Below are 27,287 nucleotides of genomic sequence, written 5' to 3' on the forward strand. Positions count from 1 at the left end.
GGGACACATCACTGCAGCAGAATTTCAGCTCATTTTCATATACAAAGCAGTTTCCAGCCATTGTGGCTGGGGAGGAAAGATTGAAGATGTGGCCTGATTTATCTGGCACGTCCCTGAGTGTGCACAGAGCCTGAACCCATCCTTGTGGGGTGCGGGGAACTTCCCCAGCTATGCTAGTGTGTTTAATGCAGGATTTTCTCAGGATTTTGATTATTTGGATTTTAAATTGGATGGGAGCAGTAAGGGAGGAGGGAACTGGGTTGTCATTTCTCTGCATGGTTTGGATTCAAGACTCCTGGGTTCCATTGCTATTGGAGAGGGCAGTGGGGTTTAGGGGTTAAAGCAGGGAGGGCCTGGGGGCCCGGACTCCTGGGTTCTACTCCCAGCTCTGGGAGCGGATCAGGGACTAGTGGTTAGAGCAGGGCGTCTGGGAGCCTGGACTCCTGGGTTCATCCCCAGCACTGAGAGGTGAGTTGGGGCTAAGAGTCCTGTGGCACCTTATAGACTAACAGACTGTTTGTCTGTAAGGTGCCACAGGACTCTTTGCCGCTTTTACAGATCCAGACTAACACTCTGAGTTGGGGCTAGTGGTTAGACCAGGTGGCAGTCACTGGGCACTGCCATCTCTCTGTGTGACCTGCTGCCCTTCCCTGTCCTGTTGGTGCCTCGCTCTCACCATATTTATTTCCCCGTCCCACACAGAGAGGGTCCGGCAGCACCCCTTGGGGCTCAGATCCTGGCTCCCCCCTCCCGGGGCCCACTCACAGCTCCCTGGGCTCTGTGCTGACCCCCTCACTCCCCACGACACTGAGCTGCAGCTTTGATCCCCACCCTCTGTGCCCCACAGCTCCATCCCACCCCACCCCCCGCCAGGCGCAGGAGCGCACCTGCATGAGGACACACACACACACACACACACACACACACACACACACACATGCTCCGGCCATGATACCAAGGAGCAGGTCTCTCCAAATTCCCCTTCCCTAGCCCTCTTTCCTTCTGCCCGACGGCTCCATCCCACCAGATGCAGTTACCCCCATGGGGTAGACTTAGAGCTGTGCATCACAGTCTCAGTTCGGGCACCGACATGGCTGAAGGAGCCCGAACTTCCCCGACACTTAGCGGTGGGGAGATGAGAAGGGTCCCCAAGTCTCAGAGGGGCCCAGACCCATGGACGGGCAGAGATTTAGTCCAGGAGGAACAACCTGTCAGAATAACGCCGAACATTGACGGGTCTGTGAGCTAGGGATCCTTCCCCCATGGGAATACATGCGTGTCCTCCTGCCCCATTGGCGTCCATGGGAGTTTGGTCATTGCCTGCAGTGGGGCCAGGACTGGGCCCCCTGTGTCTGATCCCGGTGGCTCTGCAGACGCCCCTGTCGAAGGGGCCACGGGGAGAATGTTCCCTGGGCTACAGATGGGTCTGAAACAACAACAGCCCAGAGGAAGGAGGAGACGCGGCTCAGTACACCCCGGGGTTATTAGCAATAACAGCACTGAGCGCTTACCCCGCATGGTGCCCCTCCCCATAGCACCAGGACTGAGCAGAGAGCAAGCACAGCACCTGGCAGCCCTATACAGGACAGCTAATATCCATCTGTCCGTCCGTCCGTTCTCTGTGGACTTATCTGTCTCTCTAGCTCTCTGGCTGTGTGTCTGTGAATCTATCCATCTGTCTGTCCTATGTGGAATTATCTAATGGTCCCCGTAAATGAACATCTATTTATCTATCTGTCCATACTATGTGTAATTACATCTATCTATCTATCTATCTATCTATCTATCTATCTATCTATCTATCTATCTATCTATCTATCTATCTATCTATCCCCATACCACCCCCCCCCATCTATCTATCTATCTATCTACCTACCTTATGTGGAATTATCTCTGTCTATCTGTCTGACCGTGCTATGCAGAAATATCAATCCATCTGTCTGTACTACATAGAATTGTCTATCTGTCCATGTTCCTGTACTTGTATTTTTAGGATCTGAGTGAACATTTGCCTGGTGCTAGTCCAATTAATTGAAAACCCCGTCTCGCTTATTGTTCTTTTAATCCAATTGCTTTGTGTTGTATTTAGAGCTTTCTTTCTATGAAGAGATTCGTGTAACATTTCATAAGTCTTTGTAGAAAGATTTCAGTCCAAATATTTCACTTAGGTATTTTTAAAATGAGGTAAAGGATGGTAAATGTTACACAGTTCTTGTAAATAAATATATATTAATAATGACTATGTTTATAAAGCAATCCTGTTCATATCAATAGCTTTGAAATCATGTCTTAATAGTTATAACAGTTACGAAGGATGCTATAGGTCTACATATTGATCTCTTGTAATCATACAAGATAACATGATATTATAACATCATATTATAAACCAGTAAAATAACATCATATTATAAACCAATCAGATATTATTCATTTTCTTTATAAATAAGTTTCAGTAGCAACTGTATTGTTTATAAACCTAATACTCGATCAACCAGTTTATATACCTTTATTAAAAATATCATTATCATTTAAACAATCTACTATTATTTCAATCTCTTTCTACACTAATAATAAACAGTAACATTTGATCTTTTATTAACACACACTGATAATAGGAATATATTTACAGAGTAATCTGATCTGACTTTCTCCTCCTTCTACGTAGCCACTAAGATCACTCCATTTTTCCTATATCTCTTCTGAAGTAAATATGCAGCTCTCTATATGTATTTATTAATAATTATAATGTTGTATATGTGGTACATTTTCTTATACATAAATCTCATTTTTCTTCGTTCTCTATATGTTAACATGAATTCTCGTACAATTAATATGTATAAAGAGATCCTAATCACATTCAATGAAATAGAAAATACATTCAAATTAGAAAACTAAAATTTCAAGTTAACCTAATAAAATGTAGATCTCTTTTTAGTCTTACCACTTAGATTTCTGTACGCAGATACCTTTCTCCTTAATTTTTAATGTTTATAACATTGTAAAATCAGGAGAAAAAAGAAAAAGAGAAAATAAAAATATTATTATTATTATTGCTATATATTATTAAATAATGAAGAAATCACATAATAGCAAGAAGTATATCATGCCTTTTTCCAAGCTAGCTCTTTCTAAATCACTTCAGAACAATAAAGATTCTATTAGAAAACAGATTTGGCCATTATTGTCTCAGCATCTAGCCGATACTATTTATTTTCAAAATCAAACTCTTTCCTGAGAGATTGGGATGAAGAGAGATGCATTGTGATCATTTTCACACAGCAGCATTTCAGACTGAAATTCTCTTCAATCATTTATATTTCTCTTACACACGATGGAGTCAAGCTAACACATAGAGTCACCGATCTCTGTTAAAATTATTTTATCTGTGATCAGTTAATACTAATTTTTAATCATGATCTTTAACCACTAATTACTGGTTTATTAAAGAAAGATAAGGCATTTCCCATCATGAATTCAAAACTCATATGCAAGTATTATTCAATAATCAAACTTAGTAATTCATTGAAATACATTTGGCATTTATACTCATACTTCGTAGTAAGATTGTTGCATATATCTGGCCCAATAATTCTATCTCCTATTCTTGATGTGTCCCTCATATAAGGGACTGAAGGGGATTAATTAATAATGATAAAATTATTATTAATAACTAACAAGTAATGAAGCATTCATAATTTTGTCATACTTTAATTAAAACATGTTGGTCATTTATTATTATTTCCTGTTCTCAGTGACATATACGTAAAAACATTATTATTATTTTATTTCACATTGATATGATATGTATATTATGTATTAGCTATTAATGAGGAGCTAATATTACCAATTATGATTAGTTACTCATTTATTAGCTATTAATGGTATTAGCCATTGTGGGTCTCACCCCAAGTGCAAGAGACAAGCAAGTTATGAACAGACACAAGGATCTTACACTCTTGGGACCCTACATACGTCCCCAGTTTGACACCAGTTTAACTGGTAACTATTTCAGCTAGTTCAAAGGGAGGGATTCCACCCTTGCCGCGAAAGTGATTTTGGCATTAAGCTGTGTCTCAAATGCCTTCTGGGGTTGAAGAGTGAGAAGACAATCCCTGGTTTGACATTGAAACACACCGAGGGGTTATAAACAGTGAGAAGAATTTCTTCATTTCTTCACTCTATCTGGTACCAATGTGCAAGGCTCATTAAAATCCCAACTACAGCATCATCCCTATGGGTCACCACACAATGGTGCTAGCTGCTCTTTAGTATAATAACAAAAACATTTATTGGGCCGGATGCCCAGCTGGCGTGAATTGGCCGCAGCTGGGTTGGAGTCAATGGACCAGATCCCCAGCTGGCGTCAATCAAAGCTCAGCTGAGTTACACCGCTTGAGGAGTTGACCCTATATTTTACACAGCACTTCTCACCCAATGAATGCCAACGTGTTCCCAACAGGGACTCAGAGACACCAAAGAAGTTATGTGATCTGCTCAAAGCTGCATCGGAATAGAGCCCAGAGGACCTGTCTCTCAATATCCCCTTCTCTAATGCATAGCCCCCTGCTCCGTTCCTGCTCCCAGATGTGATGACTCCCAGCCTCCCTGCTCCACCCAGGAGCTAATTTCCCAGCTCATCGTCTGGTATCATTAAGCCCGTTCTCTGCTCTCCAGCTCCCGGGGCAGTACCTTCAGGATCTCCTAAGTCCCCGGTCCTCAGGCTGATAACTCAGGTGATTATTGCTCCTCAACTGGAGGGTTACGATCTAAGCTCAAATACACCCAATGGCAGCAGCAGGTCATTTGTGGACATGACAGATGCAGACCGTCCAGCTCAGGCTGGGGGAACCCATAGGCAAATCTCCCACCCATGCCCTGATGCCCATTGGTTTGGCCGCTGCACCGGAGTCACGGACGAGCCAATGAGGAGCTTCCTCGTTTCCCATCGGCGGCTGGATTTGAATACGCAGCCTCATAAGACGCGGCTTCTCCCTGGACTGTCTCAGCTCTGCCCTGGGGACAGCGTGAAGGTCGGCCATGCATCTGCTCCAGGGACTCATCCTGCTGCTCTCGCTGGCCTGTGAGTAACCCACACGGATGCTCCTGCTCCTTCCCCTGCCTGGACGAGGCTCTGGACCATATGATCCAGAGCACCCAAGGAAATCTATCTAACTACCTAATCAATTTATCTATCTATCCCCATGCATATCTGTCCCCCATCCACCCATCCATCCTGATGCACATCTATCTATCTATCTATCTATCTATCTATCTATCTATGTGCAGTATTTATTTTCCATCTCTCCATCTCCAGAATCTCTAGCTATCCATTTCACCTCTCATTGGTGGTATCTCTCCATTTCCATCTATTCTTCCACGCATTTACGGTCTCTCTGTCAGTCTACCAACCTACTGCTCTGTGCATGAGCAAAAAGGAGTGGAGATGACGTTCCGGTTTCTCTCATGCAGGTGGACGGTGCCAATATGCCTCCTTCAGCCAAAGCCCCTCTGAGATCTCAGTGTCTCCTGGACAGACGGTGGCTCTGGAATGTGCTGTGGCAAATGTCACAGCAGACAAGGTCAACGTCATCTGGATCCGGCAGAGCCCTGGACAGAAACCCGAATGGGTGCTGCTCTTCAAAATGGATCTGTCCATTTACCGAGCTCCGGGGATCCCGGAGCGATATGTCCCCTCCAGAGATGCCTCCAACAAGAAGTTCCTGCTCACCATCCGTGACGTCCAGGAAGGAGATGACTCCATCTATTTCTGCTTTGCCTACTACGGTTCAGCTGGAGTCCAGACGTGGGGAGAGGGGACCCGCGTGCGTGTGCTGAGTGAGTATGGAGCTGATTGCTGCCATTAGAATAGAAGGATGATCCAGGGGTCAGGATCTGGTTTGGGGAGATCTGAATTTGATGCTGCTTCTGCCACCGCCTCCATGTCTAACCTTGGGCCAGCATCTCTGCACCTCAGTTCCCCCTCTCAGCAACAGGGAACCAGCCCTTCCCTACCTCCCAGAGGTCACGTGGCTCAGTGAATTGGAGAAGCTCCGATATTAGGGTGATGGTGGCCAGACAGGGACCTGTCCCTTAGATGAGCACATTGAGGTTGGTGGAGGAGGCCCAGGTGGGTAACAGAGGCGTTCTCCATAGTGCCCACAGAAACCAGAGCAGGAGTTTCTGTTACGGACTGGGTTTCTCTTACTCCCCGTCTCCCCCGAGGAGATGGGTGAGGGGGCCAGACTGGGTTGCCATGGGAGAAGGTGGTGTGTGGTGTGCCATTGGTTCTTCCTACGTGTATTTTATCTCCAGACTATGTCACATGCTCTTCAGGGAACTGCTGGGTTTGTTTATTCCATAGTGATATTTTCAAAAGATGACAGAGGGGCTGGCTGGGGGAGGGGGGGCTCATCTACTGTAAAGTAGCCAAATTGAAATAAACTACACAAGTTAATTAATCAGAGCAACAATAATGAACCCATAACTAAGGGAGGGGAGATTGGTCTTGTCATGAAGACAAAGCATTGAGAGGCAAGACACTTGACTCTGGGAGGTGGGAGGGGTCTAGTGCTTTAGAACAGAAAAGAGTTGGGAGCCAGGACTCCTGGGTTCTATCCCTGGCTCTGGGAGGGGAGTGGGGTCTAGTAGCTGGAGCGGGCAGGCTGGGAGCCAGCACTCTATCCTGGCTCTGGGAGGGCAGTGAGGTCAAGGGGTGTGAACCGGGGTTGCTAGCCGCCATCTCCAATGCCCTCTTTGTGTGTTTGCAGGGAGCAGTCTGCCCCAGCCCCAAATCCAGCTGTTCCCTCCAGCCCAGGAGGAAATCGCCACCGGCTTCGCCACCCTGACCTGCCTAGTGAGCGGCTTCTTCCCCGGCTACATCGACGTGCTGTGGAGGCGAGACTGCCAGACCCAGGCCCAGGGGGTGAGAACGGGGCTGGTGGCACTGGGAGAGGACAAGACCTACTCGGTGAGCAGCTACCTGACGGTGCCAGCCAGCGAGTGGGGCTTGGGTGCCAGCTATAGCTGTGTGGTCAAGCACGAATCACTGGCATCCACGCTGGAGGAGAGCATCAGTGCCAAGGACTGCAAAAGGCAGTAGCCCAGTGGGGAACCTCTGCTCCCAGATCTCAGGGGCCCTGCCAGGTACAACCTCCCCCATTCCCATCTGCCAGGCTGGGAAACCCCCTCGGCTTGGAGGAATACGGTCCCTTGTCCAGAGCAACCTCCCCCCGCGACCTGACACTCCCTGAGATCGCGCCCAGCAACACCCCTTCAACAGCAGCAGATCGACTTCTGCCTTGCTTTTGAGGGGGGCAAGGACCCAGCCTGGGCTGGGGGCAGAGCTGAATGCAAGATGCAAAGTTTCAGTCCTGGTTCTCCAGACCATACCTGGTTCCTTTTGCAAATCTGTCGAGCCTACTATCCCTTCTCCTACCCCCCGTCTTTCTGTCCGGCCCCTCTTGTTTCTTTTCACACGCACTCATCCCTCCATACACAGCCGTTCTCTCTCTCTATCCAGCCATGTACACCCCTCTCCCCATGGTTTTACGGATCTACGTATCAGTGCTGCTTGTTTCCTCTCTACCTATTCATCTCCCCACACTATCGACCCAATGTACATGTCTATTTACCTACCAATCTGTCCATCCATCTAATCTCCACGCATGCTCCCTTCTCAGCAGCAGTTTAGTAATCCAGCATTTATAAAGTGGTAGAAAAAGCAAAGACAATAAAAGAAAACTTGATACCAAATTCATTGCTTTGTACTTTTTTTAAAGCAAGACAAACATATCTGCAAAAGGATTATAATAAAATATGAATTAAAAGCATATCTGTGGGTTGTCCATGCTGTGTAATGGGCACTAGGGGGCAGCAGAGGGTGGGGGTGGGGAAGGGGCGGCTGTACTGTATCATGGGCACTAGGGGGCAGCAGAGGGTGGGGGTGGGGGAGGGGCGGCTGTACTGTATCATGGGCACTAGGGGGCAGCAGAGGGTGGGGGTGGGGGAGGGGCGGCTATACTGTATCATGGGCACTAGGGGGCAGCAGAGGGTGGGGGTGGGGGAGGGGCGGCTATACTGTATCATGGGCACTAGGGGGCAGCAGAGGGTGGGGGTGGGGAAGGGGCGGCTATACTGTACACTGGGCACCAGGGGGCAGCAGAGGGTGGGGGTGGGGAAGGGGCGGCTATACTGTATAATGGGCACTAGGGGGCAGCAGAGGGCAGGGGTGGGGAAGGGGCGGCTATACTGTACACTGGGCACCAGGGGGCAGCAGAGGGCGGGGGTGGGGAAGGGGCGGCTATACTGTACACTGGGCACCAGGGGGCAGCAGAGGGTGGGGGGTGGGGAAGGGGCGGCTATACTGTATAATGGGCACTAGGGGGCAGCAGAGGGTGGGGTGGGGAAGGGGCGGCTATACTGTATAATGGGCACTAGGGGGCAGCAGTGAACAGGACAATATTCGACTAAATAGCTGCCACCCATTATTCAGACCCTTTAAAATAACCCTGTATGCTCCTATCCGCCCTCAAACCTCCCCTGCCTAGGTCAGGATGGGCCCTTCCCCTAGGCAGTGCCATGAGACACACACACACACACACACATGCCCTGCGTAGCCCCATCCCCCAGGGCAGGACCAGCCCCAACGGGCAAGTCCATCTTTCCCTAGGGAGATGCCCTTAGACCCCCTTGGCCCTGTTGGGGCCAATCCCTTCTCTCCTCCTGACAGTCCCATCATCGTTCCCGTCCCACCACATCTCCCCACGGGAGTTCCCACCCCTCGGACTCCCACGCTGCCCCTCTCCCGCCCATCACTTTGCCACCCCACCTACTAATTGCCTGCCACAATTAGCTCCTTGGCTTGGGCCCCATCGGAGCAGGGTGCTGGTTGGTGCCTCCTGGGGTGGGTGCTGGTACTGGTGAGAGGCCAGTCTGACAGCATAGCAGGGAGGGCCTTCCCAGCTCCCTGGGAACAGGTCAGGCCAGGTACCTCTGCACAGCGCAACAGCTGCCACTCATGCAACCGCCCTTCGTTCTCCTGGCTGCGTCTGCCTGACCCCCTCAGTCCATACAGCGTCCGTCTGTCCGGCTAACCGCTGCATCTGACCTCTATCTATCGATCTGTCCCTCATTCCAGCGACATATCTCCCAGACCTGTCTGTCTAGACACTGTGTATCCATCTGTCTGAGCTCCATCCATCTGTCCATCCAAGCTGTGCCTAGCTCAGCGCCGTCAGTCTGTCCATCCTACCCCATATCCCATTCTCCAGCCCGTCCCCCCACCTGAGGCTGGATCAGAGCTCGCTCTCCTGTAGCCTATTCCCTGCCCCCTGGAGCCAGCCAGTCCCCCTATCCCAGGGCTGGATTTGAACCAGGACTCCTGGGTTCTATCCCCAGCACTGGGAGGACAACTGGGTCTGGTGGGTTAGAGAAGGGGGTGCTGGGAGTCAGGACTCCTGGGTTCTGTTTCCAGCTCTGGGAGTGGCATAGGGTCTAGTGGTCAGAGCAGGGGGGGAGGGGGCTGGGAGCCAGGACTCCTGGGTTCTATCCCAGCTCTGGGAGAGGCGTGGGGTCTGGAGGGTTAGAGCGGGGGGGCTGGGGAGCCAGGTCCTGGGTCCTACAGAGGATACTGAATGACTCCAGCCTAGGCCCTGTGCGGGATGCACATTCCCAGGGCTTTCCAAGATCTGGTTTTCACCCCAGGCTGGCCACAGCTGCGTAATAATTCCCCCACCCCGCTCGTGTGTAACCCTCCCCTAGCCTCAGTGCCATGCACCTGTTCCCAGCACAGCTCGCAGCTAAATCTAATCAGGCCAAGATAAAGACAGAGCAGAGTGTGCCTGGCTCCAGCATCCTGCCCAGCCAGGAACCAAGGACCGGCACAGGGCCTCCAGTCAGATACCACTTGCCTGGGCACATGGGGCGGGGAGTGCTGGGGGTGTGAAGAGCACAGCCAGGGACACCACCAGACACCCAGCTGGGATCAATCAGCTAGTGGCGGGCATGCTGGAATTGTAACCATCTAAACCTCCTTCCTGGAGGGGGTGGGGTCTAGTGGTTAGTGCAGGGTGGGCTGGGAGCCAGGACTCCTGGGTTCTACTCTTAACTCTGACCCTGACTCACCGGGTGACCCTGGTCCAGCCCGCTCTGTGCCTCAGTTTCCCCACCTGTAATAGGGGAGAAAATCTACCCACTCCCAGAGGGGTGCTCTCTCTTTAGGGCTGGCTGGAAGGTTGGGACTACATGGAGAGACCCAGTGGCGGGGTGGGGGGTGTTTATTCTGGGCAGACCAGATCAACTGGATAAACCAGGCTGGGATCAAGACACAGTTTGTGACACCACAGGCCCCTGGGGCACAGATGCTCTCCAAGCAGCACTGGCTGCCACTGGGGAAGCTGGGGCAGGCAGGGAGGGGGGCACTGTGATCTGACCACTAGACCACACTCCAGTCCCAGAGCCCAAGGGAGAACCCCGGAGTCCTGACCCTTAGCCCCCTTCACTAAACCCCACCCAGGACTCCTGGGTCCCATCTCTGGCTCTGGAAGGAGAGTGGCGGGCTGGTGGTTAGAGCAGGGGTGGGGGGCAAGGTCTCCTAGGTTCTATCCCCAGCTCTGGGAGGGGCATCGGCAGAGCTGTGGAAGGTGGGGGCAGGGCTGGGCTAGCAGGGGGCTGCAGGTCGGGAGTGAGGGGCACCCTCAAGTCTGGGTTGGGGGGACTGAAGGCAGGAGAAGGAGAGAGGCAGGGAGGGGAAGAACGAGTGCGGGAGGAGGGGAGGGATAGAGACAGACTCCGGGTTTCGCCCCTTGCTCCGGATGGACAGACAGACAGGGGACTGGATGGACAGACACAGGGACGGACAGACAGACGGGGGGGGGGGCAGGGGCGGATGGATGGACAGACAGGCAGACAAATGGGGGGTCTGGAGGGACAGATGAAGGGACACACAGAGGGACAGATGATGGATAGGCAGACGGGGGTGGGGCTGGAGGGACAGATGATGGGCTGGAGGGACAGACTCAGGGACAGACACAGGGATGGACGGACAGACAGACAGACAGGGGGCTGGATGGACAGACACAGGGACACACACAGGGATGGATGGACAGACAGGCAGACGCAGGGCTGGAGGGACAGACAGGGGGCTGGAGGGACAGACGGGGATGGATAGACAGACGTGGGGCTGGAGGGACAGACACAGGGATGGATGGACAGACGGGGGGCTGGAGGGGCAGAGGCAGCGGTGGATGGACGGACAGACAGGGGGATGGACGGACAGACAGGGGGGTGGATGGAGCTGTGCAGGAGTGAGATGCTGCCTAACCCAACCCGTAGCCCAGCCCCTTGTGCCCGGGACACCACGCCCTGGTCCCGCCCCCCCCTTGTCCGTCTGTCCGTCCCTCCCATCACTTAGGCCCTGGCTCCGGCGGCAGCCACAGCTCCCAGCCCGGAGGGGGCGGGGTGGGGGCAGCGATGGAGGGGGGCAGCGGGGGCCGGGACGGGGGGGGCGCCCCCAACCCCTTCGTCCACGAGCTGCGGCTGACGGGGGCGCAGAGAGCCAAGGTGAGGGGCAGGGGGATGGGGCTGGGGGGTGTTTGGGAGATGTCTGTGTTAGGGGCGGGGTTTAGGGATGGGGGCTCCCAGTCTCCGTGGGGGGATGGGAGGGGATGGAGGTGTATTGGGGGGCTCCCAGTGTCTGGGGGGATGGGAGGGGATGGACGTGTACTGAGGGGCTCCCAGTGTCTGGGGGGATGGGAGGGGATGGAGGTGTATTGGGGGGCTCCCAGTGTCTGGGGGGATGGTAGGGGATGGACGTGTACTGGGGGGCTCCCAGTGTCTGGGGGGATGGTAGGGGATGCAGGTGTATTGGGGGGCTCCCAGTGTCTGGGGGGATGGTAGGGGATGGAGGTGTATTGGGAGTCTCCCAGTGTCTGGGGGGATGGGAGGGGATGGATGTGTACTGGGGGGCTCCCAGTGTCTGGGGGGATGGGAGGGGATGGAGGTGTATTGGGGGCATCCCAGTGTCTGGTGGGGGGGGGCGGCAGTGTCTCGTGGGCTCGGGGGTGCGGATGCGGCAGCCTCCCTGGCTGGTTTTTAGCGCAGGCTGCGCTGGGGGGAGCCGGGCCCAGCGTAGGGGGGCCGGGACCGCCCCAGATCTGGGGGGCCCGGGTACGGGGGGGCGGCGGTCCCGCTGCCGGGCGGGAGGAGCCGGGCATCTGCTTCCATTTCCCTTTCTGTTTCGTTTTCCTCTGGTTTATTTACATCCTGTTTCTCTAGAGACTCTTCCCGAGGCAACGCCCCAGCCCTGCCCGGTGCCCCTCACTCCCGACCCGCAGCCCCCTGGGATCCCAGCCCCGGGGCCCCCCCAACACACACAGCCCCAGGGCTGGCAGTATATTCCCACAGGCTGTACAGTGGCCCCTTCCATGGCTTTAGTATCTGTAGGTGTCAGTTCTGCTGGAGGGTTTGGCATCTCTGGCTTAGGGGCCTCCTGTCTCCAGCCAGTGCACTGAGGGCCAGATCCCCGCGGGGTGTGTGTGTGTGTGTGTGTGTGTCAATGGGCCCTTGCTGCACCGGGGTCCAGGGGCCGGTCTGGACCAGCTGAGCAGCTGTGTCTGGTTTACCTCGTTATTTTACTGTCACTATTATTGTGTTATTTCACATTAATCCATCCATCCACCTGGCCCCATCTCTCTCTCTCTCTCTCTCTCTCACTGTACACCCCCTATGCATCCCATGAAGTGAGCTGTAGCTCACGAAAGCTTATGCTCAGATAAATTTGTTTGTCTCTAAGGTGCCATAAGTCCTCCTGTTCTTTATACACCCCCTGCATTTATCAATCTTTCTCCATTCTCAGCCTCTCCATTTCCGCCTTCCAACTCCCCATATCCTCTCTGTCCCCCCTCACAGCCCCCCTTGTTGTACCCCCTGCCTTCCCCTGCGGGAGAGGGCTTGCTCTGCTCTAACAGGCCCTCTGCTCCAGGGTTATTATAGGTCAGACCTTGAGGGGGGCCCCTTGGGGGGGATGCGGAGGAGCACATGCCAGGGATGCTGCATTCCTAATTAGTAGCCTTAATATTTATGTCTGGGAGTGTTGCTATGGGGCCTAAGGGGGTTAGGTGCTATGGGAGCCTGGATTATATTTGCTGGGAGCAGCCGTCTGCCATTCCAAAGAATCTCTATTAGCAATAACCATAGATTATTATGAGCAACATATTAATATTATTCCAGAAAAAAATATTTCAGACATAAATAAATCAAATGTATTCATTTTGACAGCTTTGAAGCAAACCGTTTCAGTCTTTTCAGGATTCCCAGGGTGCTAGCTGCAACTGACAGCCAAAAATCTCTATTAATCGTAGCGATGAATACAGTCATTAACTGTATCCATTCCTTTAATTTGCAGCCATTGGGATCAAGTCAAATCCTAGAGTTTCCATTATTAAGAAATTATAGAGTTTCCCTATTCTAAGCCCTAATAAACAGATTATTTCCACTTGCCATTAGCTGGGAAATTCCTCTTATTTATAAATAGAGTTAATATTCATACTGTTAGTCCATTTTTAGCAGACATGGGTAGCAAAACTCTGCTCAGATAATATGGAGGGCTAATCCTTGATTTCGTACCCACGGGGGCTAAGTCAAATCTAGAGATCCCCTATTAATGATGAATTAGCCTTAATACGCCAATTATTTCCATTTGGGGTCATCTACGATCCCACTGTGTAAAATCCCTGTTAATAATCATTATTTCTCTAATTCATATTGCTGCTTAATTTTGAGTCATCTGACATTGACACTAAAGATGGATAATTATTCATTTGGTTTGCGTCTCTTGGGGTGACATGAATTATTATTTATTAGGTGTATTACGGTAGCACTATCAGACCCAGTCATGGACCAGGACCCTGTTGCGTCAGGCTCTGTACATTGTTTATTAGGTGTATTACCTAGGAACCCCAATCATGGCCCAGGATGCCGGGTTCTGTTAATTATTTATTAGGTGCATTACGGTAGCGCCTAATAGTCCTGGTTGTGGGCGATCTCTGCCCCAAAGAGCTCAGAGTCAATGGTTCTTATCCAATGACTCGGGTTTCTGCATTAGTCATTATTAACCTTAATATTTGTATTACTGCAATTGGGCTTCAGCTGGCCTGGCATGTCTCACTGGGCTGCTATTAATGACAGAGAGGGAGGGTTGGAGCGTTACTGAGTGTTATTCATTCGTGTGGTATCTGCAGGAGTTGACCGGATGAAATTGCCCCAGAGTTATTAACCTCTCCCTAACCCATCTCCCAACTGTATGCTAGGATGTCTCACCCTGTTGATGGGCGTGGGGTGCCCACTTTCTGGAATATGACGATTTATCATTACTATTACAAGTGTTTATTTCCACTGCAAACACTTGGCCTTGGGCTCACCTTTGTGGCTGCTAGTAAAGTTGAGCTTGTGTGTAGGTGCAGGCAGAATTCAGCATTTACTTTTGCATCCATTGAGTTTCAATACCGCAAGTCCTGGAGTGTCTCTAATCATAATTATTGGCCTCAATATAATATAATTTCCATTTGCCATTAGCTGGCATAGACTGCCTCCTATTCTGAGAACCCTCTAGTATTAATAACTGTTTAACTTTGAATATTATTATTATTATTAGGTATTAGCATATTAATTTGTTAGTTTTGCAGACAGACAACCTTGTTACTAATCAATATCCTGATTATAAATTGTATTTCATTTTGTATTGGCTTAGATCAAGGGCGGAGACTCGACCTTAAAGTTAATCATACTAATTATTCTCGGTGCTAATTAATTATGCATCTTCAGGGATCGAATGGGTCACATCCTGGAGTTTGTGTATTAAGGACAATTATCCTTAAAAAAAATATTTCCATTTGGAGTCAAAGTACCTTAGCCATTTCCTATTCTGATGAAACTGAACTCACAATATTTATCTTTATTACTAACATTATTAGTTCATGTTGTGTCAGGTGGGACTGGCCACAAAGATGCTGAGTTTATTAATTATTATTAGAGCTGGGTTTTCAGCTGAACCCTTTTTCAGTGAAAAATAACACTGAAATATTGAGTGGATTCATGTCGATTTGACCGAATTGTTTCTTATAGCAACAAACAAACTGAACAAATAAAAATCAAGTTGGGTTCATGCTGACGTTTTGGAAACACAATGTTTTGATTTTCTGGGTCTCGCTTTGAAATGTCCTTTCATTTTAGTTTCTTGTTTTTATTTTATTGTAATTTTAGAAAAGAGCCAAAAGTGTTTAACCATGGTCAGAATATAAACAAAACGGGTCGTTTGACCCCCAACAAAAAGAATGGCCATTTTCAGTCTAATCGAACCAGATTACTTTTCCCAAAGAGATGCCCAAATCCCTAATTCTTCCCATTGTAATTATTATTGTTAATCATTTAATTGAGCAACTGCTAGGGTTGTCTAGATCAAATTTTGATGTTTCTCTATGAAAAATAGACTATTATTGTTTATGAAATCTCAGTGCTGCAAAAGTGTATTCAAAGTATATAAAGTTCGGAACAAGGACGAGATTTCAGAGCCCTTAAAAATGTATCCTTTGGTGCCTCAGTTTCCCTCTGTGCCATCATTTAAGGTGTGCAATTTGAGGCAGTTCTGACTATAAAAATATAGGAAATGAAAAGTTATAGCAACGTAAAATACACAGCAAGTATCCCAGAGTAGGTTATATTGACAACATCTATTGTTTTATTATTAATGCTAATAAAGTTTTGTGTGAATTGGAGGTTGATCCAGTGATAGCCGAGAATTTCTACATTAATAATATTTATGATGATGATTAGTACAGGCCTTGAATTAGCAAAGTACTGACATAAGCATCTTGTATTATTATTTATTAATCATTAACTGGGGTTGCATCTGGCTGCGTAGGGGACTGTGTGGAGCTGTGATTAGTATAATTAGCATATGTATTAATAATGATGCAAACGGACAGAAGGAGATTGATGAATCTGGCCCCGGATGTCAAATCGTTTTCAGAAAACGGACAACAAAACACAAACCGTGCAAAAAAGCCAAAAGAAACCCAAAATAGCCCCAGATCAAATGGAATCAACAGCATCCCTATGTACCCAGTGAAGGAAAACACACATGCAAACAAGTACAGAAAATAAACAAACACACAAATAGTAAATCACACCATACACAACACACACATAAGCTGTTTGTGTACTAACAAACAGAAAATGACACAAAATATTCAAACACACAAACATCCACAGTACACAAAACAGCTAAACACACAAACAGGAAATAGCACAGTACACACAAAACATACACAATAAACACATGACAATAACAACTAAACAAGAAAACAGAAAATAACATAAAACATCCACAGTTCACCCACAACATCCATAATACACAAAACAACTAAAAATGCAAACAGAAAATAACACAATACACACAAATCCACAGTACACAAAACAATTAAACACAGAAACCGAAAATAACCCAATAAACCAAAAACATTCACTGTACATAAAAAATGAAACAAACAGAAAATAACATGACACACAAAACATACACAAACACACAACGTGCACACATAACAACTAAACAAACAGAAAATAACACGAAACATTCACAAGACACAAAACATTCTCAGTGTACAAAATACCTACACACACAAACAGAAAATAACGCAATACACACACAAGACTTACACAGTGCACGCATGCACACACACAGAGCAACAGGCATGTGTAACCCAAGCTAACATAGTATGGCTCAAAATCACTGTGACTGTGTTACATGGACTCAGGCCTTTGGAACTCCCTGCTACATGATCACAACCCCTGCCCAAACCCCTGCTGACAGCTGCCCCTTGGCTGCCATCCTGGACCTGTAACTCCTCCCTGGGGCTCCCCTTCTCTGCCCTGTGGGCGTGAGCCCCAGGACAATACACACTAAGGAGACAGTGCTCTGTGTGGTCTGTTGTGGGGAGTCCTTGGGCTTGGTTCCTTTCAATGAGGCCAGGCCCAGGAAAACCTGCCAGGCTGGGTGAACTCTGTGTGTATGTGTGTGAGTGCGGGACCCTGCTGCCTCCTGCTGGTGGAGATAAGCCCTACAATGCTGACCTGAGGGGATCCTGTCACCCGCGCTGCCCAGAGGCGCCTGGGCAGTCAGTGTTGGGGGGTTGATGTCTCTCCCATTGGTTCGCAGTTCTACCTACTGGGAACGGTGCTGGCCCCACTCCGTGTGGCCCTGGCCTTCATTGTCCTCTTCCTCATCTGGCCCTTCGCGCTGCTCCAGGTGCTGCACCGGTCCGAGGAAGAGCTGAAAGAGCCGCTCATGGACTGGAGGAGGTAAGAGACCACCCGCCCCCCCCACCCCCCACACACACTGCTGGTGCCCCTCAATCCTGACCCGCAGCCCCCTGCTAGCCCAGCCCTGTGCTTCCCCGACATCCACCATTTCCATCTCTCCCGTTTCAGCTCCGTCTCCTACAGCTCCGTCTACCTCCTGAGCCGCTTGATGTTCTTCCTCCTCGGCTTCATGCAGATCCGGGTGCGGGGGCAGCGGGCATCACGCTTGGAGGCCCCGATCCTGGTGGCCGCCCCCCACTCCACCTTCTTCGACCCCATCATCCTGCTGCCGTGTGACATTCCCATGGTGGTCTCCCGCACGGAGAACCTCCATGTGCCTGTCATTGGAGGTGAGGGGCTGCGAAGATGGGCCATTCCCTTGCATGGTCTGCCCATTGGATGATGCCAATGGGCGACGTTAGGGTCATCGGATGGAAGGGTCCATTGGATGATGCCTGTTGGGGTCATTGGATGGACGAGAACCCTGGGGTGGGGAGGGGAGATGGGCCCTTCCTTTGCACGGTCCCCATGGAGCATGGTGGGAAGGCGGGCCCTTCCATTGCACGGTCTGCCCGTTGGATGATGCCATTGAGGGACCTTGGGGTCATCGGATGGAAGGGCCCATGCTAGAGTGGGGTGGGGATTGGATGGTCTATTGGATGGTCTCCCCATTGGATGGTTCCCCCCATGGGACCCTTCCAGAAGGAGCATCCCAGTCATGGGTGGGAATGGGGAGCAGGGTCCATGGGGCTCCAGCTACAGGGGGATGGGGCAGGAAGTGGGTGTTACCAGCTTTGCCTGTTAGTTTGGGGTATGCTCATTTATTTGGGTTACTCTTCTGGTTGGGGGGGAGAGGGGTTCTCTACTTCTATCAATGTACTGCTTGTGTCACTTGTGTTCTCATACGGAGCTCTACTTCTCCCTGCTGCAAGTTTCCTCCCTATGGAGCTATCCTGCAGGACCTAGGTTCCCCAGGGCTGGGTTCTTCGAGCCCCAGAATCAGACGAACACACACACACACATTAACAGAGCATTTCTGAGAGGACCAGGTTAATCAGCACTCCCAAGCCGACCCCTTATATGTCCCTGGACTCAGCAGGCTGGGTCGAGCAGCACTTCCAAGCTGCCACCCTCATACGTCCCAGGGTCAGCACGTCTCTATCCCCACTTTCACATTACAATTGTTCTGGTTGTAACCCACTTGATGAGCAAACCCCCCCGGCGTTTTGGGCACTGCAGGGATCTTTTAGCTTAGGAATGAGGCGCGTTGCAGCAGAGCGAATGAGGAAACCAAAAAACACCCACGAGAGAGAGAGAGAAGCAACCAGTTTAACCATGGAAGTTATTAACCATAGGGGAGCCAAACAAACAAAACAGTTATAATATTAAATCTAACTTAATTTTGATTCTAAAAGTCATGTTTAGAAAACTATAACTGGTCACACAAGGCAGGGTCAGAAGGCTATACCTAGAGAGAGAGAGAGAGCTGGGTTCTCACCACTCCATGAAGTTGGAATCGATCGGGGGTCCCAGGTGTTGGTGGTAGCTGAGGGTCCGGAGTGCTGGAGACAGGCAGAGCCCCCAGCACGATCAGTCAGGAGAAGATGAAGTCCCAGTGGAACTGCTACAGAGTTTGGATCCAGGCATCAGAACACTTACTTGAGCATGGGTAGGGGGTTTTGTAGAGAAACAACAATGGTTCAAGGGAGACACTAGATTTATGTGTAAACTGATGGCGCAAGGGAGTATAAAAAAAAAAGAAGCTTACAAGAAGTGGAAGACTGGACAAATGACCAGGGAAGAGTATAAAAATATTGCTCGGGCATGCAGGAGTGAAATCAGGAAGGCCAAATCACACCTGGAGTTGCAGCTAGCAAGAGATGTTAAGAGTAACAAGAAGGGTTTCTTCAGGGATGTTAGCAAGAAGACGAAAGTCAAGGAAAGTGTGGGCCCCTTACTGAATGAGGGAGGCAACCTAGTGACAGAGGATGTGGAAAAAGCTAATGTACTCAATGCTTTTTTTGCCTCTGTCTTCACGAACAAGGTCAGCTCCCAGACTGCTGCAGTGGGCAGCACAGCATGGGGAGGAGGTGACCAGCCCTCTGTGGAGAGAGAAGTGGTTCGGGACTATTTAGAAAAGCTGGACGAGCACAAGTCCATGGGGCCGGATGCACTGCATCCGAGAGTGCTAAAGGAGTTGGCAGATGTGATTGCAGAGCCATTGGCCATTATCTTTGAAAACTCATGGCGATCGGGGGAAGTCCCGGACAACTGGAAAAAGGTTAATGTAGTGCCCATCTTTAAAAAAGGGAAGAAGGAGGATCCTGGGAACTACAGGCCAGTCAGCCTCACCTCAGTCCCTGGAAAAATCATGGAGCACGTCCTCAAGGAATCAATACTGAAGCACTTAGAGGAGAGGAAAGTGATCAGGAACAGTCAGCATGGATTCATCAAGGGCAAGTCATGCCTGACTAATCTAATTGCCTTCTATGACGAGATAACTGGCTCTGTGGATGAGGGGAAAGCGGTGGACGTGTTGTTCCTTGACTTTAGCAAAGCTTTTGACACGGTCTCCCACAATATTCTTGCCAGCAAGTTAAAGAAGTATGGGCTGGATGAATGGACTATAAGGTGGATAGAAAGTTGGCTAGATTGTCGGGCTCAACGGGTAGTGATCAATGGCTCCATGTCTAGTTGGCAGCCGGTATCAAGTGGAGTGCCCCAAGGGTCAGTCCTGGGGCCGGTTTTGTTCAATATCTTCATAAATGATCTGGAGATGGTGTGGATTGCACCCTCAGCAAGTTTGCAGATGACACTAAACTGGGAGGAGAGGTAGATATGCTGGAGGGTAGGGCTAGGATACAGAGGGCCCTAGACAAATTAGAGGATTGGGCCAAAAGAAATCTGATGAGGTTCAACAAGGACAAGTGCAGAGTCCTGCACTTAGGACAGAAGAATCCCATGCACCGCTACTGACTAGGGACCGAATGGCTCGGCAGCAGTTCTGCAGAAAAGGACCTAGGGGTTACAGTGTACGAGAAGCTGGATATGAGTCAACAGTGTGCCCTTGTTGCCAAGAAGGCCAATGGCATTTTGGGATGTATCAGTAGGGGCATTGCCAGCAGATCGAGGGACGTGATCGTCCCCCTCTATTCGACATTGGTGAGGCCTCATCTGGAGTACTGTGTCCAGTTTTGATCCCCACACTACAAGAAGGATGTGGAAAAATTGGAAAGAGTCCAGCGGAGGGCAACAAAAATGATTAGGGGTCTGGAACACATGACTTATGAGGAGAGGCTGAGGGAACTGGGGATGTTTAGTCTACGGAAGAGAAGAATGAGGGGGGATTTGATAGCTGCTTTCAACTACCTGAAAGGGGGTTCCAAAGAGGATGGATCTAGATTGTTCTCAGTGATAGCTGGTGACAGAACAAGGAGTAATGGTCTCAAGTTGCAGTGGGGGAGGTTTAGGTTGGATATTAGGAAAACCTTTTTCACCAGGAGGGTGGTGAAACACTGGAATGCATTACCTAGGGAGGTGGTAGAATCTCCTTCCTTAGAAGTTTTTAAGGTCAGGCTTGACAAAGCCCTGGCTGGGATGATTTAGTTGGTGTTGGTCCTGCTTTGAGCAGGGGGTTGGACTAGATGACCTCCTGAGGTCCCTTCCAACCCTAATCTTCTATGATTCTATGATTCTACCAAAGTTGTTTTGTTCAGGCTAGACAATGGGAACTGATCATTCCTGGCTTTGGGCGCTGTTCCTTGGAGGGAGCTCACAATGCAATTAGGGAGCTTCACTATTTTGGATACCAGTAAAGGATTTATTACTAGAATTGATCTGATAACTACCTAGCTGGGTGTGTACAGGTGTGGGTTCATTAACATCTGGAGCAGAGATCCCCCATCATGCAGTGCGCTTCCCTGGTTTTCTGGTCCCAGAGTTCCATGCGGTTCTTGCCTTGGAATCTGTATTCTCCATTCTGTATGCTAATGGAGATGCCTCCCTGTCCCATCTTCAATGCAAATGAGGCTAGGGGAGTTTCCTTAATCCTGTTACCCTTATCCCAGGGGTTTAGGTGTGTCTCTCACTGCCTTTTCATTGCTTTTTGTCTTTCTTCTGATCGATTTTGGTTCAACCAGAGGCTGGCGGGGGGGTCAGACAGGCTGGGTTCTGCGCCCTGGTTCCCCAAGAACACAGAGCTGATAGGTAACAGTGGGGTACAGAGCCAGGTCCGGCAATATCTCATCCTCCCCATTTTGGTGGGTCTCTCCCCTAATGGGGACGGCACCATGGGTTTGGGGCAGGAGGGGGAGGGGTTGTGAAAGGAGGAGATGGGGAGTGGGGAAAAGAGGGGCTCGTGGATGGCAGCAGGGCAGAGGAGAGGAGGGAGGAGAGGGGATGGGGAGTGAGGGGAGGGGGAAGAGGCGGCCCCAGGGTGAGGACCTGTGGTGGCTCCATTGGGGTTGGGTGGCAGCAGGTGGTGGTGGGTCTGTCCCCTGCCTCATGGCCTGCCCCCCTCACCCATTTCTCTGCCACCCTCAGCCTTGCTCCGGTTCAACCAAGCCATCTTGGTGTCCCGCCATGACCCAGCCTCTCGCAAGAAGGTGGTAGAGGAGGTGAAGAGACGGGCCACATCCCAGGGAAAATGGCCACAGGTGAGACTGGTCCCCCGCCCCTGCAATTCCCATCCCTTCCCCTGGATTACCCCCCCTCCCCCCCCGGGTACCTGACACTCTCCCCTTTACTCTCCCCCAGGTGCTCTTCTTCCCCGAGGGGACTTGCTCTAACAAGAAAGCCTTACTGAAGTTTAAGCCAGGTATGAGGCATGGCAGCACAGCCTGGCTCACACAAGGGTGTGGGGGAGTAGGGCAACCCCCACCCTGGGACCTCCTTCCCGCTGGCCAAGCAGGGCCTGGGTGTAATGACTCTCGAGTCCAGAGACTCCTCCCTGCGGGGTTGGGACTGGGGGGGTGAGATGGGTAGTTGGAGCTGCAGGAAACTCCAGTGTGAGCAGCGCAGTCGCACTGGGTGTGGTGGGAGGAAACGTGGTTGTGGAACACGGTGTAATCCCCTGTATATGGTAAGGGTAAACCTGGAGTAATCTGCAGCATGGATTGAGAGTAGCGATGCCGTTTGAAACACAGACTTAAACCTGGAGTAAACCTGGAGTAACACGCTGTGTGTATTGAGAGCAGCTGCTCTGTTTGAAGCACAGAGTAAACCTGGAGTAAACTTTGAGTAACATGCTGTGTGAATCAAGAGCAGCAGCTCTGTTTGAAGCACAGAGTAAATCTGGAGTAAGATGCTGTGTTTATTGAGAGCAGCTGCTCTGTTTGAAACATAGAGTGAACCTGGTGTAAACCTGGAATAACTCACTGTGTGGATTGAGAGTAGCTGCTCTGTTTGAAGCACAGAGTAAACCCAGAATAATCATCAGTGTAAATGTGGCCAATCTCAGGGCAATTCTAGAGAACCAATCTATGTAAACTAAAATGTGAACCTCAATGTAAATGTAGAGCAGCCTTAGTGTAAATGCTGGCTAACCCCCTATGTGTGAAGCTAGAAGAGGCAGAGAGTAACCTCAGTGTCAATCTAGAGTAACCCTCCAAGTAAACGCTGCAAAAATCCACTGTAAAGTTAGAATCAGTGTAAATCTGGAGTAGCCATCCGAGTAAACACTGTGTAAACTTAGAGTTACCCAAGTGTAAACCCAGAGCAAATGACAATAACCCACAGGGTGAGTCTCAGTGGAAAGGCTGTTAACCTCTCTGTGTGCCTGACAGAACTCCTTGCGTGTACGCAGGTGACACTGTAACACCCTACACCTCTCTCTGCACCTCCGTGTAAATCCAGAGTGAAAGCCTTGGTGTAAACAGGTTGTCTCTCTCTCTCCCAGGTGCCTTCATTGCCGGGGTTCCTATCCAGCCCATCCTTGTCCGGTACCCCAACAGCCTGGTGAGTGTCTGGCAGGGATAATGGGCTGGGTGGATGGCGTGGTCGGGCCGCACAACCAATGTCTCTGTTCTTCTCTTGGCAGGACTCGACAACCTGGGCGTGGCAAGGCCCCGGAGTGTGAGTTATGCATGGGGGAGGGGTCTATCTGTCTCTTGCCCCTTGCTGGAGGGAATGAGCCCTGCTGTGTATCTGTCTGTCTCTTGCCCCTTGCTGGAGGGAATGAGCCCTGCTCTGTATCTGTCTGTCTGCTGCCCCTTGCTGGAGGAGATGAGCCCTGCAGTGTGTGTCTGTCTGTCTGCTGCCCCCTGCTGGAGAGGATGAGTGCTGCTGTCTGTCTGCTGCCCCCTGCTGAAGGGCATGAGCCCTGCTATGTGTCTGTCTGTCTGTCTCCCTGCTGTACTCTTGGACGACTAACTTGGGGTGTCATGTCTTTCTCACCCTCGCCAGGCTCAAAGTCATCTGGTTGACAGCATCACAACTCTGCACCACCGTGGAAGTGGAGGTGAGATTGCACAGCACCCCCTAGTGCCGTTCCAGGGCAGTAGGGCCAATGCCCCACAGCTGAGCTCCCCACACACTCCCTGCTGCCCCCTAACCCCCTCGTCTTTTGCAGTTCCTCCCCGTCTATCAGCCCAGCGCTGAGGAGAGCATCAACCCCACCCTTTATGCCAGCAATGTGCAGAGAGCCATGGCCCGGTGAGCGGCCCTGTTGGGGGGCTGACTGGGCTCCCTTTGGGGGTCACTGCAAGGGGGTAGGATGGGGGGCCCCCATGGGGTTTGGCAAGGGATATTGGGGCAAGGCGGTGGTGGGGAGGTTGGCGTGAGGCCCCGGGGGGTGGGCCTAGGGTGTCTGGGGCATGTGGGGTGTGGGGTTCATGGGAGGGGCACATGGTACCAGGGAGTTGGTGTGAGGGGGCCGTGGGCAGCAGTTGTCACAGGATTCCTGGAGGCAGGTGAGGGGAGCACAGAGGGGGCTGGCATGGGAGGGCATGGGGGGGTTGGTATTTGGGGCCTCAGAGGATTGGCATGGCTACAATGTAGGGGATGGTGGGTTAGCAGGGTACTCAGATGGGGTTGAAGCAGGGGATATGGGGGTTGGGCCATTTAGGGGTACGCAGATGAGTTGGCATGGAGGTCCTTGGAGGGGTTGGCAGGGGGGTTATGGGGTCAGCATGGCCACATGGAAAGTTTTTGGGGAGGTTATGGGGGTCAGTGCTCTGAGGGGTATGCGAGGGGTATGTATGAGGGGTTGAAGGGAAGTACATGGGTTGTTTGGGGTACGGGGGTCGGGGCACTGTAGCGGGTACAGTGGGGTTAGGGGCACTTGGGGGGACACAATGGGGGGCTCGGTGTGGGGGGGACCCCTCGGTCTGACCACTCCCTGCCCTTGTCTCCCCGCAGGGCGCTGGGCATCCCGGCCACCGAGTGCGAGTTGGTGGGGACCCTGCCAGTGCGGGCGGTCAGGCACCTGCGGGTGGCACTGGAGCCCCGGCTCTGGGAGCTGGACAGGGCACTGCGGAGGGCCAGGTGAGGGGCCGGGAGACAGAGGGAGGGGGGAGGAGGTGGGAGGAGATTGGGAGAAGAGGGAAGGGGTGGCAATAGGGGCAGGGGAGGATGGATGGGCAGTGGGAAGGGACAGACAGAGGGACAGTGCTATGTTGGGGGTGGGGCTGTGCTGACCCATGTCTCTGACCCCTCTCCCCCCACCCATCGGGATTCCCCTGCAGGTGGGTCACGGGGGGCCCCCTGCCTGACGGTGGAGCAGGGCCTCTGGGGTGCAAGGAACTCGCCCGCTGGCTGGGGCTGCCCCACCCTGAGGCGCCTGAGGGGCTCTGTGCCTACTTCCAGCAGGTACCGGGGGGCAGGAAGGGAGCAGGAGAGGGCTGAGGAGGAGAGCACCCCAGGAGCGGGGAATGGAAGGGGATTGCCCAGGGGCTGGGGGGAATTGCCCCTGGGTGGAGAGGGGAGAGGAATTGCTCCAGAGGTGGAGGACTGGGATTGCTCACGGGGCGGTTGGGGGAGGGGAATTGCCCCAGGGTTGGAGGAGGGGAGGTGAATTGCCTCAGGGGTTGGAGAATTGCCCCAGGGGTCAGGGAGGAGAACTGATCCTGGGGTTGGGGGAGAGGGGGGGAATTGCCGGAGGGGGTGAGGAATTGCCCTAGGTGTGGTAGGGGAGAAGGGGATTGCCCCAGAGTGTGGGGAATTGCCCCAGGGTGGGAGAGGGGAGGGGGATTGCCGCAGAGGTGGAGAATTGCCCCAGGGGGTGGGAAATTGCCCCTGGGATCGGGGAGGGGAATTGCCCCAGGGGTGGGGGAGGGGTAGGGAGGGGGATTGCCCCGGGGTGCATAGGAGTGCACCCCTGGGCAGGGGAAGGGCTTGTGGGGGGCTCTGTGTCCCGAAGTAATTCCCATCCGTATGTCTGTCCACAAGGACCCGGGGGGTGCCATGGATGCCCGGGAGGTGCGGCTGGCCCTGCAGGCGCTGGAGGGGGGACGCAGCCCTGAGGACCTCACGCTCCTGGCCTTCGAGGTGGGGGGCAGGGAGTGGGGGGTGGGGGAGGGGCTCTGGCAGGAATAGGGCAGGGATGGGGCTATGGGGGGATGGGTTGGGAGTATGGGGGGGAGGGGTCTGGAGGGTATGTGTGGGGATATAGAGGGTGGGGGGAGGAGGCTGGGGTTGGAGGATGTGCAATGGGGGAGTATGTGTGGGAGATATGGAGGGTATCTGGGAGTGCGGGGGGATCTAGGGGCTAAGGGAGATATGGGGGCTGTGGGTGAGGGTATCTGGGGGATGTGGAGAGGATAAAGGGGCTGCGGGGGGATATAGGGGCTCTGGGTGGGGTATATCTGGGGGCCACGGGCGGGGGGATATGGGAGCTGTGGGAGGAGTATGGGGGAACTGGGGACATGGGGATTGCGTGCGGTCTTTCTCCCCCTCACACCGTCTCTCCCCCTCCCCACAGCTGTTCTGCGAAAGGGGGGCCGGGCAGGGGCCCCCACGCCTGCCCCGGGAGGGTTTCTGTGCCATCCTGCGCCTGCTGCTGGGGACGCCCTGGGCCGACGGAGCCAAGCTCTACACTGCACTGGGCGGGGCTGAGCCCCACCATGGGCTGAGCATCGGTGAGCACCCCAGAAAGATGGGGGTGGACTGGCAGACAGACAGCTGGGGGGACCCAGAAGACAGACAGACAGATGGGTAGACAGAGAAACTGACACGGGGGGAAGAAGAGAGAGAAAGAGAGGGAGGCTAAACATGCAAGGCAGACAGACAAACAGAAAAGAGGATAGGGCAGAAAGACGGACAGACAGACAAGAGGGCAGATAGATGGACGGAGAGACAGACGAGAGGGCAGACAGATGGATGGACAGTCAGACAGACGGATGGAAGAGAGGGCAGACAGACAGAAAGGTGGATGAACAGACTGATGGACGGGGAAGGGGGCGGACGGACGGACGGACGGATGGACAGATGGGTGGCCGAGACAGCCCAGTGGCTATTTCTCCCTCTCCTTCATTCTCTCCCTGCCAGGTCAGTTCCAGGATTTCGCCCTGTGCCACCCCGACTATGCTCCGCTGTTCAGCACCTACCTGTGCCTCCCGGTGCCCGCCCGCCGGGCCCACGCCCCCCATGCCAACGGCCTCTCCCCCGCCAAGAGCAAAGCAGACTGAATCACGCCCCACCCTCACCATACAGTGACACCCCTTCCCCAGCACACTCGCTACCCGGGACACACCCAGCAACTCAGGGCTTCAGGAAATGGGGAGGAAACAGCCAATTTTGGGGGGAGGGGAGGTTATTTTATTTTAATTATTTTGGAATTTATTTTATTTTTTGGAGTGAAGCGGACGGGCTGGGCTTTTCTTCTGTTTTGTAAAATGCAAACAAATGCTATTTTATATATCAAATATCTATATCTCTATGAAAATATTATATATATATATACACACACACTAACTTTTAAAGCAAAGGCGGTTTTGAGC

General features: G+C 51.8%; 2 protein-coding genes across 2 annotated transcripts; both read left to right on the plus strand.

Annotated features, from left to right (window-relative positions):
* Positions 1-5,037: 5,037 nt before the first annotated feature.
* LOC141997530 (immunoglobulin lambda-1 light chain-like) lies at positions 5,038-7,099 on the plus strand. Its single transcript, XM_074969904.1, has 3 exons — positions 5,038-5,080; positions 5,470-5,835; positions 6,768-7,099. Exons 1-3 carry the CDS (start codon positions 5,038-5,040, stop codon positions 7,097-7,099), a joined length of 741 nt encoding a protein of 246 aa, XP_074826005.1.
* A 4,209-nt stretch (positions 7,100-11,308) lies between these two features.
* Positions 11,309-27,252, plus strand: LPCAT4 (lysophosphatidylcholine acyltransferase 4). Its single transcript, XM_074969905.1, is given in 16 exon segments — positions 11,309-11,371; positions 11,373-11,459; positions 11,461-11,559; positions 17,210-17,352; positions 17,482-17,702; positions 21,895-22,007; positions 22,108-22,168; positions 23,249-23,307; positions 23,390-23,424; positions 23,755-23,809; positions 23,921-24,003; positions 24,709-24,834; positions 25,035-25,158; positions 25,738-25,836; positions 26,270-26,426; positions 26,836-27,252. Coding segments are annotated over 16 exon segments (1,665 nt in total). The 3' UTR covers positions 26,976-27,252.
* Positions 27,253-27,287: the final 35 nt, after the last annotated feature.

The sequence above is a fragment of the Natator depressus genome, chromosome 13 (assembly GCF_965152275.1).
Source record: "Natator depressus isolate rNatDep1 chromosome 13, rNatDep2.hap1, whole genome shotgun sequence".
In the NCBI taxonomy this organism is placed as follows: domain Eukaryota; kingdom Metazoa; phylum Chordata; order Testudines; family Cheloniidae; genus Natator; species Natator depressus.